At 41.1% G+C, this 12492-nt stretch overlaps 1 protein-coding gene across 1 annotated transcript in view; it reads left to right on the forward strand.

Moving 5' to 3' along the window:
• Positions 1 to 12492, forward strand: part of MBD2 (methyl-CpG binding domain protein 2) — a 43084-nt gene that overhangs the window by 16081 nt on the left and 14511 nt on the right. The window contains exon 3 of the mRNA XM_075077769.1: positions 4715 to 4852. Coding sequence (XP_074933870.1) covers positions 4715 to 4852 — 138 coding nt within the window. The remainder of the gene's footprint in view (positions 1 to 4714; positions 4853 to 12492) is intronic.

A 12492-nucleotide genomic window follows, 5' to 3' on the forward strand; every position in this document is an offset into this window, starting at 1 on the left:
ATAAGGAATACAACTGAATACAAATCCAGTAGATACAACATACTGCTGTGCTTATGAAAATACGCTTACAGTTTCTTTCTATGGAGAAGAAAACCTAGCAGTGACTACTGGTATAACATGCTGTCTGGTTATAAGTGACTTCTTAGGTTAAAGGATTTGAACGGCCTGGAAATATATTGCTGAGTTGTTTTAAAATGTTTTTATGTCTGGGGCACATGGATGCTTCTGGAAATACATGTCTTTGGAAGGGTAGTGGACTGAAATTCTTTTGGAAACTGTTGTGGGAGCATAAAATACTCCTCAGGAGTAAAAATGAGCAGGGAACATTGATATTTCTGCTAGCTGATAGATTGCTGTAGTTCCCAGAGTAAGAAGAGATTTTGTTTTGTGATAGCTGTCAAGCAATGGAAAAGCCCATAGTATGTCTGTGTTTCTGCAGGCTGGAGTTTTGCAGGTGTGCCTAAAACTGAATATTGTGAGCTTAATCGCCATCTGCAGTGAAGTAATCTGTGTCTGACCGTTTGAAATATGCAGGTAGCGTCTTCTTTCTGGAAAGCTCAAAAGAGCTTTCTGTTCTTCAGCAGAGGTGTTGGCTGCAGGGATCTTTGTTACTTATTTCTATTAGGACGTACTGGAAGCTTTTCCTTTGCCATAAATAAATCCTTTATCTGGCCAGCTTATGATTTTTTGTGAAAAGGGTTTCTCTGAATATCAGTCGCTTCCTGTTAACGTGTGATATTTTTTTTTTCCCTGTACATCTGAAGACCTGCCGGAGACGGGTGAGCCTAGTGAGTTTCAGTGCTGAAGAGTTTATTTCTGGTGTTCAAAAACTCAGTGCCTCAAATGAGAGAGACTCTTTATTTAGGATGAGATCAGAAAGCCCAGATGTGACTATGATTAGAAAGGAAATAAATTAGGAAAGTAGTAAGATTATGATTACAGTATGTAGGAATTGATCTCTTCTTGGTTTAAACAGTTTATCCTACTGAACATTTTCTGGTATGTAGCCTTGATAAAGAGTATACGGGACATCTAGCCCTTAAACCTGTATTTCCTGCACAGTTTATAACTCATCAGGGTTTCGCTTTAATTCAGGGGCCATGTCATGAATGTAGCTGAATTTTCTTAATTTCTCACACTGCCCAAAGAAATCTCCCTTTTTATTTTTCTAAGTTTTATGGATTTATTTTTTAACTTCTCTTTAACACCCATCACTGGCCAGAAGGGACCTGCAAATATTCGTCATTAACTTGAAACGAAGACCTTTGTTCCAGAAAAGTTTGTTAGACCAGATTTATCTCCCATATGGCAGATGGCTCTGTAATATTATTGGTTTTGTCAGTTTTAATAGCTATTTTACCACTACTGCTGATGCTACTGCACAGAATGCCCTGGGGGCGTGGACTTCAAAGCTTCAAATACTACTTTGAACTCGATGTCACAAGATCAGGGAATGCGAAGCTCATAGGATAGGCAAGGTCTATCAAGGTCCTGGTGTGAATTGTGTTACGTGGCATGAGGAAAGTTCATTGTCAAAATACTTTGTGCAAATTTATGTACAGGCAATTACCATCTAGCTCTGCTTGGTGATTCTGTGCGCATCAGAGATGCTTTAATTATGTATGAAAACATACATTATATATGAAAAAGGCTAATGTTAGACTTGCTGTTGTCATCATCAGTGGGGGAAAAAAACCAGAGCCCATAACCAGGTTCCACCATGCAAAGCACGCACTAAAAGCAATGACCAAAGTATCTGGGAGTATTTTTCTGGTGGACTGGGACCACCTGGGTGGAACATCAGGAAAAGACTGATGTTTAGATTTATTTATAAGTTTAGACACTCACTTCTGCATTGCGTAAAAAGGTCTTACGGCTTCCAGGCTAATTGAATGGTAATTTCTCTGGTTGGTTAGAACTATTCAGTATAGTCAGGCAGAAGTACTTGTGCTCTGCTGCTGTTTGCTCTGGTCATGGAAACCCTGGTCCCAGTTAGACAAGAATCAACAGCGTATTAGGGATAGAGCTGGAGATGTGCTGCTTTTCCCATCTGCAAGCGGTAATATTGCTAGACATGGAGACTGGTTGGCTTCTGGCTCTAAGTTTATAAACCAGAAATGATAGGTGCCTGAATTTCTGAGGAAAACTTCCATCGGAATTCGTGGGTTTAGCCTTATTATATTTTAATGCGTTAACTGCTACCTGGAAATGCTGAAGAAAGGGGACCTATAAAATAACAAGGTATATTTAAAGAAGAGAAGACCTGTGATCAGAATCGCTCCTGTTGGAAAGAACAGATTTCTAGAAGTCTTTCCGAATTCACCTGTACGTTCTAGCGTGTTTCTTCTCTTGGTCTGGAAAACTCTTTTGGCTCTCATGAGGGTGAGCAAGTCAGCATGAGCAAGGAATCCCAAAATGCTACAGCACTAACTTATAGAGGAGTATATGAATTGTGTCATAGTGCTGAACAGCTAAGGTTATGCGCAGGACTCCTGATAAATCACCTCCTTTACCATCTGCATGAAAAATTGAGGCCTGAAATTTTAAAACTATCATTTAGGTTGAGATGCCTAGATACACACGAAGCGTTATTCTGTTGCTCCTTCCTAACAATTACATTCCTTAAAATTACATGGAGGAATTTCTCATTTTTAATACCAGGAAGGATGTCATAGCACCGTGTCATCCTGGCGAGGCTATAGAAAGAGCTCCTCCCTTGCCTCTCCCCGCACCCAACAGACGAATCCAATAGTTGGGTGGGAGCAGCCGATATAACCACCGCTGTAGTGCGCAAGGATGTACCCTGGGATGAAGTGGCTTGCCCGTATGGTCTTCATAATGAAAATTACTTTCTGTGGAGCACACAGATAATATTCTCTTTACTGTTAGTTTCTGGATAACGCGCTGTGCACATACAGGATGAAGGACTTTGCACTCCCTTTCCCATCAGCCACCCACCTTGCAATAACAGCGGTGTGCTAAAATACAGGACGTTCTGATGATGGAGGAAATGCCCTGTCAGGCTGCTCTAGCAAAGCTCTGAAAGAGGGATATGCACTGTTAAAATAAGAATTTAATCTGAGACAGATGCAGTGAGGAGAAAGCTTATTGCTTAATAAGCCTAAGCCTCTCATCAGATTTTTAATTTCATTTTTATACAGAATATCTATAATCAGTATTCTGATTTTCATCATCTGGAATTCCAGCGTGTTCAGCTTAGGAACGAACAATTTTTAAACAAGGATGTGCTCTCTGGTTCTTAACGTAGTCTCTTTTATGAAGTCGTGTAGTCCAAACTGTATAATCTAAATACGGAGGATGTGAAGATCGAGATTACTTTTTGTCACCAAATTAGACGTCTGAGTAAATCCTAACGAAAAACTCTTGTAACACCATCTTTGGAGTCTAATATCGATGTTCACTGTGTAACTTTGAGCTATGATCTCACAGCCAGTTACAAAACTTCTGAGATCTAAAACATTGCATAAGAGCTTATTTTTCTTCCTTTTGAATGAGTAGAAGTAAACTTTTAAAAAGCAAAAGCTTAACCATTTTTCTTTGTCAGAAGCTAGATATGGCTGTTCATGTGTTGAAGTGCTTAGCCCTGTCCTGCAAAATAGAGAACAAGCTTTTTGATACATGTTCAGTGGGAAAATACGTATCATGGGATATTTATTTTCAGTGTCTGTCTTGTGTGGATATAATCACATGTCTTCTCAGTCACACCTTTGTAACCTTGGGGAGAAGAAAAAAGGGAAATATTTCAGTTGTTAAGAAAAATACCAGGCAAAATGCAAGGGTAGAAGAGACTGAAAGTATGCCTTCAGGACTTGGAGGAAATGGGATTACAAAGGAGAAGCTGTAAGGTGCTGTTCTGGTGGCACAGCACTTCAAACTGGCAGTCTGCTTTCGGGGAGAGGGACAGATTTAGAAGAGTTGGAATGGTGTGCAGGTGGTGAGATATCTTTTTCTTTCTTCACCAGTCTTGGAGGTTATGGGAGAATTCCATTCCTCCACCCCAAATACTTCTGGGGTTGTGGCTGCAGAGAGGGGTTCAGGCATTGGTATCTCCAAGGGCCCGAGGGTGTGATGTGGGACAAGATGTTATTGGTAAAGTTATATCTGATGCCTGGGAATCATCAGTTCACAAACCTGATAAAAACTAGCTTTGCCAAAAGGTTTTGTTAAAGCTGATACAGTTTTAATTTCATTCCAGAATAAATTGCTGCACTTAATTAAGGGTTGTTTGATGTAGGAATTGCTTAGGAAATTTGTGACCAAAGTTCGGTGGGAAGTTGCTGTTCTTTAAGACTTGGAACTCTATAAACTGCTGGCTACGAACACAGTTTCGTGAAGCTATGGGGGCTTCATTTTGACATCTGATGGTGAAGCTGTCTCTTTTCAGAATGTAAGTCACTTGCACAATTAACATATATATTTTAATGGAAGAAAAGATGGACTTTCAAGCAGTTTGAGTCTTCCCAGGAAGGTGGAAATGTGTGGAACCAGTTAAATGTTACTTTTTTTTTTTCCCTTCCTTTAAAATGGTTGACTGCAAAGGTTAGTTAAGTACAGCATTTAAGGGAAATCTTGACTCCAAAAATAGACTCCTTCTTTTGCACATCAGTAGGAGGGAGTTAATCCAACAATACTTTGTGTAATTTTTCTGTATCATTTTTTGTTAATTCACTTTTTTTTTTTCTTTTTTTAACAGGGAAAGCCAGACTTAAATACAACTTTACCAATCAGGCAAACTGCGTCAATTTTCAAACAACCGGTCACCAAAGTTACCAATCATCCGAGTAACAAAGTAAGGTCTGATCCGCAGCGAGTGACAGAGCAGCCACGACAGGTAAGAATCAGGCTGTTCCCAGTGTTACTGCTCAGAAAGTTGAAACAAGCTGAAAACGCGCTTGTTTTCAGCTGTGCTTCAGTTACGGGTGAGGATTCCTGTCTTGAAGGTTACTTCCAGAAATGTGTGTAATACATACAGTTTAAAAAAACCCACAGAAATAACAGTTCATATGGAGGTTAATTCTTCTTAATCCAAAACTTCCTTCATATTTGATTACCATATTCCCCTTGAAATTCAGATACATGCTGTACGGTCACAACTGGACATCAAATGTAAATAAAAAATGTCGTGCAGCTTCTTAATAGAAGTTTATAAAATACACGGTTACCATCGAGAAGCAATATCTTTTTTAGATAGAAGAACTTTGTGGAAAATCAATAAAAAATTGTATTTTAAATCCCTCTTTTTCACTCTAATACTACTGTAAATACAAAACACGGTAACATAAACTCACCTCACGCAAGTCCTCCTTTAGCTGCTTTTCTTTGTGTCAGTGAGAGACCGCCTGTTCACACACTGCTTTTTTGGTTTCCTTTTTATGGGGAGGAGGGAGCTGAGAAGAAACGGAAATCTAGTTAATGAATGAACGGTCGGCCAGATAACGTAGTGTGTTTTGGAGTGAGGTATTGTTTTTAAGTCTGACTTCTATTTTTTGAGTCATAGCCTTACTAGCATCAAATTGAAACACCTTTTTCTGTCTTAGGAGCGCAGGGTTGAGAAGAAAAGGCAGGGGCACGTTCAAAGTTTTGTGCGCTCGTATGTCACTAACTTTTAACATTTCCTTTGAAACTCGAGCTGTCTCTAATATTGCACTTTCAAACACCTTGAATGCTGTTCTTGTAAGAAATAACATAAGGAATTTAGACTCTGCATCCTCTAAATTCAGGTGAGAAAGAAAAAGAAGAAATATCGAGCCGTATCGGATCATCTCGTTGAGATGTCTTTTAGCAAGATTTGAAGGCCTCAGCTAACCTCACTGTTGGTCCCATGAAGTTCAACAGGGGCCGTGTAAGTGTATCACGTTCAGATCTAAAAGATGCATAATTGCATGTGTCTATTGATTCTCTCCACATTCTTTGGGGTTTCCTTTTGAACTACTACACTTTGTGTGTCAGGAATTTCCTTTTGGTCGTGTCCGCGGAACCAGTAATAATCACCAAAGTGTATGAAAGTTACAGCACCTTGGTGGCAAGAGAAGTGGGTGTCTGGCAATTCATATCTTGACAGATTCCAAACCCTTTCGTGTTTGCCTATTTCCACCCTGTTTGCTTTCTTCCAGAATCTTTTCTTCAAATACACAGCACCTGAAGTCTTCGGGAATACATCCCTTGTCTTTTGACAATGACCCTCCAGTAACGATTTGCAGAATAGGCTATCGTCAAACCTACCCAACTTAAATCTTTGCCTCCTTAAGATGGTTTCTGACGGGTTAAGCTTAAGCTATAGCAAGATCCTCAAGAAGTCGTCGCCTGCTGATCACTGTGTCAGCATTCTTTTTCAATCAAATTCTTTTCTCCTTTCTTGCAACAGCATGTCTTTGGAAAAGGACCCTTTAAACACTATTCTTATTCTGTATTGACATACTTCGTGTGGGAGAAGCGGTAGCTCTGTTTGCATTGAATGTGGCGTAGTTAATCTTACATAACTACTAGCAAAGCAAATCTTGGTGTGTCTGACTCTTGCTTTTCCCCGAGCTAGAACGCTGCCTTGAGCTGTTTTCTGGGTTGTTGTGTTTCTGAGCGGTGATGATAGACGGAGGTAGGACACTTGGGAAAGGGAGAGAATCGGTTGTTACAGTTGTTTTTGTATAAAAATTTGAGTTTTCAGTTTTCATTAACAAATCTGGAACTAAGCGATTTAATGTAGGCAGTGTGCTGTCAGTTGCTGGAGAATCTTAAGCAAACGGACAGCTTTCGTAAACAATTCCCAGTGATCTGGTTTCTTTACGCACAGTTTTCCATCACACAATTATCAATATTTCTTTGGCATTAGTAACCAAAAGTATGGAGGAACTGCAGTCATCGCGTGCATCGTTCATATACACGTACATAGATGCACACACGTGCACATCTCGTTTGGACATCGTGTGCAGCTCATTCTGATGTTTTTACTTGCTAGCTGGAGTGTAAAAGTCAATAGGTAAGATCTTTGCTTGGTTTTCAGAAAGCAACAATTCTTTTCTTGATGTGATCTGTTGAGATAAAGTAGAGAAGCGAGGGTGAGGGCTGAACTTGCTGGAAAACTTTATTCTTGATAAAGCCTGCACCGCGTGGCGCGCCTGTCACTTGAGATACAATTGTTGGACAAATGCAGCCTTGCAAATACCTTTGAATTCTCTTCCCCTCCAGATAAAGCCTATATTTTCCTTACATAAATAGTCCTTACACATATGACTCTTATCTCCTTCTCTTACTCCGGTGTGCAAACCTTCCTGTATGTAGACTGTAAACAGATGACCGTCGGATATTCAGGTGAATGCTGGTCTATTTGTATATAAAGCTTTCTCAGTTACCACTTCCAGTGTCATTCCTCCCTGTTCCATCAATCCCTGGCCCAAATCTCTTCAGGGATTCTTGCTTCTGTAGCTCTAGATATCCATCTCTGAAAGCTTTATCCACTTTATTGTGCCTCTCTTTTCAAGAGACGGTCTAACCAGAACTGCCTGAAAATTCTCTTTGGCCTGCCTCCTTATGCAGCGATGAGACTAAATGAGTACTGTGGTTCCTCTGGCCGTCAGCAGTTTTTTTTTTCATGACCTGAGAGTCAGAAGACGTGCTTATTGGTGTTGGCAGGGAAGATATTTGGCAGCAGCTCTTCTTTAAGCAGTAAACCCTGTGGTAATTCTTGGAAAGATAAACTAAAAACAGCTTGCCTATGGTCTTTGCATAGGTAAATCTGTCAGTTAGATCTTTGTGGCAACTGCTGGTTCCATATATTCAGCGTGCTAGTTGTACACGCAAAGTGTCACGAGGTTGTCTAAGCTATTTTCAAGCAACAGCTCTGCAAGACAGCATCTTAAAGCTTTCAAAGCCATTCTTAAAGGGTTTGTAGATTGCTGATTATCAGAGTGGAGAGCTTTACCCAGGAAAAAATTGAAATGTTCTGGAGAACCCTGGAAATACGTAGTGTCAGAACTTGAGCTCTGTGTGTATGCACGCATGCTCTGAAGGGTCTTGTGGTACTCACTTAGACTTCTCCCCTCCTAACCTATCAGTATTCTTCCTTTCTGTGGCTTTTGTTCGAATACCAGTACCAGTCAGTCCACGGAAATTTCTTGAATGCTTATCTAATCAAAGGATAGGAGTATCTGTATGTCCTAAGTAGCAAATGTAACAACCTCAATTGCAGTTTCCCGCAGAGTGCTTTAACATCTGTTTGTGAACTATCAACCTCCTCAAAATATTTTGACTCTCCATAAGCTGACTTAAGATAAGTTTTCTTACTATTTCTGTGGCTTTGTTTTTTTTTCCCCCGCAGAGTCCACTGATAAACCACTGTAAGAAAAGGAATTCTGAAACATTGCTAGTGGGCCTTGCAAGGAAAGGAAAAAAGAACAACAAACCCTCTCGTTTTAGCCTGCTCTCCACTGTTAGGTTTAAGTTTCAATAAGATATGATATATTCCTGATGGATTTAAGGGTTCATTCTCGATGAATTATGATTTGGATTTGAAAAAGTCAGATTAACATTGCTGAATTTGAAACAGGAATTAATGATGAATCAAAAAAAAAATCATGCAACTATAACTGTCGTGTTCCCCTTCGGTGGTGTTGAGTATTGTCTTAAAACCACATTGTTTTCTCCTGCCTTCCTATTTAGCAAAAAGGCCACTAGATGTAGCAGTACTTCAGGGCAGTACATTAATGCTCCGCTTGTGTGTCTGGATCTGAGTATTCCTCAATGAGAAGAGTGAGTGTGAGGCAGAGGAAATCCTGTAACTACCTGAAACCGTTATAGGCAGTAAATCTTTTACATAATCATAGAATCATAGAATCGTTAAGGTTGGAAAAGACCCTTAAGATCATCAAGTCCAACCGCTAACCTATCACTGCCAAGCCCACCACTAAACCATATCCTCAAGCACCACGTCTCCCCTTCTTCTAAATACCCCCAGGGATGGAGACTCCACCACCTCCCTGGGCAGCCTGTGCCAGGGCCTGACAGCCCTTTCGGGGAAGAATTTTTTCCTAATGTCCAACCTAAACTTCCCCTGGCGCAGCTTGAGGCTGTTTCCTCTCATCCTATCGCTTGTCACTAGGGAGAAGAGACCGACACACCCCCTCACTCCAGCCCCTCTCAGGCAGTTGCAGAGAGCGAGAAGGGCTCCCCTCAGCCTCCTCCAGACTAAACCTCCCCAGCTCCCTCAGCTGCTCCTCATTCTGAACTTGAGTTAACTTGCTGGTCAAGTGTTCTGCACCTAACTGGATCAAGCAGAATGGTGCTGCAAACCAAACTTCTTTCTTACGGATCGCTCCCCTGTGTACCTACGCTCAGCTGGTGCCTCCAAGAGGTCCAGGTCTGCGTCCTGCGTAGAGTACTTGTCCTCTTCTTCAGGTGTTAGAGCTTCTCGGTTCACACTGTTCCACGCTTATGGACCTTTCTCAGGGTAAATACGAAACTCGCTCATTTACCCCTGCGCCCCAAAGGTGTGGTACCTGAGGTACTGCTCTGAGAGAGCTTTGACTCGTGAGGACCCGCTGATCACGAGTTCCTTCTGTTGTATACTGTTGATTGTGGTGGTAGGGATAATGGAAACCATACCGGTAAAACTGTAAGTGGTGATCACGATGCTGAATATGCAAAGCATTGACTTCAGTGTCTTACTGATACGTTTGACTAAAAGTGTTCCGCAAACACACCTCAGGTGTTTAAAAGAAGGCTGTCCTTCTCTTCAAAGCTCATTCAGAGAAAATCAGGCGGTCAGTTAGTATTACGTGACCTGATTCCTCTAGTTCTGTGGCAGACAACCACCTTTAAAAACCACCTTAGGATAAATCTGAGGGTATTTACTTTTCAAAAACACTTTAGGATAAAGCTGATACATTTACCTATAACATCAGCTGTCTGTAGGCCAGAAGTACTCTTAAAAATTGATTTGCAAGTCTCTTTAATCCTTACCGTCCTATATATTTGCAGTGGATTGTATTGTAATGGTTTATTGAGTAGGATTGTATATGACAAATTAAATCTGACCATAGTAATTTTTTGGCGTAAGATATGTACGGTCTAAAAAGCCTAATTTACGAGAAAAATTTCAGGATGTCATTTTATGCATGTCTTCTTGTGAACAGTTCTTAACAAGAAAGACGTATTCAGCTCTTAGCACTTTGTATTTTGTCAAATAGATGTGATTTTATTTCCTGTGGATCAACTTAAAGGATTGGAATCTAAAATCAGATAGGGTTGGAAAACTTAAGCTTCTTGGTTAGTATCCATTAGAATTATCAAAAAGAGGAATGGAAGGAACACAATGAGATTGTTAAATTTCATCTCCCTCTCCCAGGCAACTAAAGGAACACTGACATTTTGATTGGCAATTACGGGCGCAGCAGAGCTGAGCGACTCAGCAACTGGATATAGAAAGAGGAAAGAAGTTTTCCAGTTCTCTGGAGAAATTCTCATTCCTTTTAAATTCTTCCATGGAGACTTTGAAAAGACCTTTCTTTAATCATATTTCCTCCTTCAACTGCCTGCAGCGTCAATCACTCAAGCAGTTTCCCAAACGGTAACGTGCATGCTGGTCTCACTCAGCCTTTAAAACACATTTTAAAACATAACGGAATTGCAGGCTGTGTGTGCGGCACAATATTGATGCTGTCTGTATTTCCTGTAGACACGACTAACTTTTAATTGGCTCGCGTACCAGGTCTAACGCATCCGCAGGCAGCGTGAAAATACGTGCGGTTCCAGAGGTCTGGGAAGATGCCGAGGCTGCTACCTGGAGTTGTGACAGTGCTGTTAAGGTGCTGTGTCCATCGTACTTCTCAACGCGGCGGTAGCCTTTCCTGACTGCAGCTGCAAGTTACGAGCGGGTGTCCGTAGCTGTCTGAATAGAAGAAACCAGCTCAGAAAACAAATCTCTGAATTCACCAACACCAGCATCATTGTCCGTCCTTCTGTGTGGCCAGTCAAGGACACCGTTCTGTTGACATCTATAGTATTTTCAATACTCTGTCAATAGTAAATGGCGGATGAAATTTGAGATTCTTGATTGATTGATCTATGTATAAACCAGTCACCCTCCAAGAATGTTTGAATGTTAAGACCATATGTGCTTTTCTTTTAAAAAGTAATAGAATTGGAATGGATACCTTTCCAGCAAAAATTTCCTGCTGGCTTCCACTGCTTGAGCAACTGCAAATAGACTTTTATTTATCTAAGGAAAAGGAGCAGCTCATAATATGTTTGTATTTGGTGGTTCTTGCAATGGGGAGGCTAATCTATCATTTCTTTGTTGTCTGATTGAGAAATAATAGTTGCTTAGGAGATTGTGTTTTTACAGAGATTACGGGTTAGATTATAGTTCACCATTAGTCACAAATAGCTTTTCTTGGACAAGAAACAATTATGGAGGAAGCAATATTTTATAACTCTCCAAACAAAGAACTTCAGAAGCACAGCTGTACTACAGCTCTGCCGCGAAAATTCTGCTCCACCCTGGGGACCTTGGCATTGCATTCCTGTGCTGCCTCCTCTGTCACAGGAAAAAACAGGGCTGCCCTTAGGATAGTAAGTTTGAGCGGTAAGGGATACGTTTCTTGCTCGGCAGGAGATTATTGCGTAAGAGATCACTTTTGGCATAATGCACATCGATTAATTTCCTAGGAAATGGAGCGCTTGGCTCCTGGGTCTTTCTGAATCTAGAACACTCAGCCATCGGTAAATGAAGGACCTGGGTTTTAGGCTCTTTTCAGTGTGTGTTCCATAACCCTTTCTTCAACCATTTTTCATCCTCCAACAGAATGAACGCCCATAACTGACTGATGAATCCTCAGAATGGTAATTCATTTTGCATTAGTAATGAAATATCACATCATAACAATGATGAATCTTGAAATCCGGTTCTTCTGTCATTCCTTCCTATCCTGGTCCCATCAGGCTTCTCAGTTACTGAATAACAGGGTCTCATGTTTGCTAATGCTTCTTTCCTGGAGGCATGAATCTTGCTTTTCTGGCTGTACCGGTGCATTCTCAGCAGGAGGAAGGAAGATCAGACCGTATCAGCCTGCCCTGTGCTTCGGGGATTAGGTACTCTCCAGGGTACTCAGGCTGAGAAAAGCCCAGAGTCTGGATAGCTCGCTCCATTTTACAAGGAAACCTCGAACTGTGAGCTGATGTAAGGTTATTACGCAGAGGGTGGCCTCTGGTGCTGGCAGGCATTTATTGAATTTGAGTGGTTGTATCTGCAGGCACTTGTGCTGTGTGAGGGGCTGCTGGTGTTTTATGAAGGCCAGATGGCTTTGGGCAGGAGAGGAATGCCAAGGGGGCAGCCTGCCTGGGCTGTGAGCTGTGGATGCTGATGTCTAACTAGACGGGATTTTTATGAATTGCTCCTAATTTAGGTGCCTATTTCTCCGCTTAGCAGGGCACAAAGCCTGTGAACGTGAGCTTTATTTTCTCTCTTTCTATTCCCTGTCT

The sequence above is a fragment of the Phalacrocorax aristotelis genome, chromosome W, assembly GCF_949628215.1.
Source record: "Phalacrocorax aristotelis chromosome W, bGulAri2.1, whole genome shotgun sequence".
Classification (NCBI taxonomy): Eukaryota; Metazoa; Chordata; class Aves; order Suliformes; family Phalacrocoracidae; genus Phalacrocorax; species Phalacrocorax aristotelis.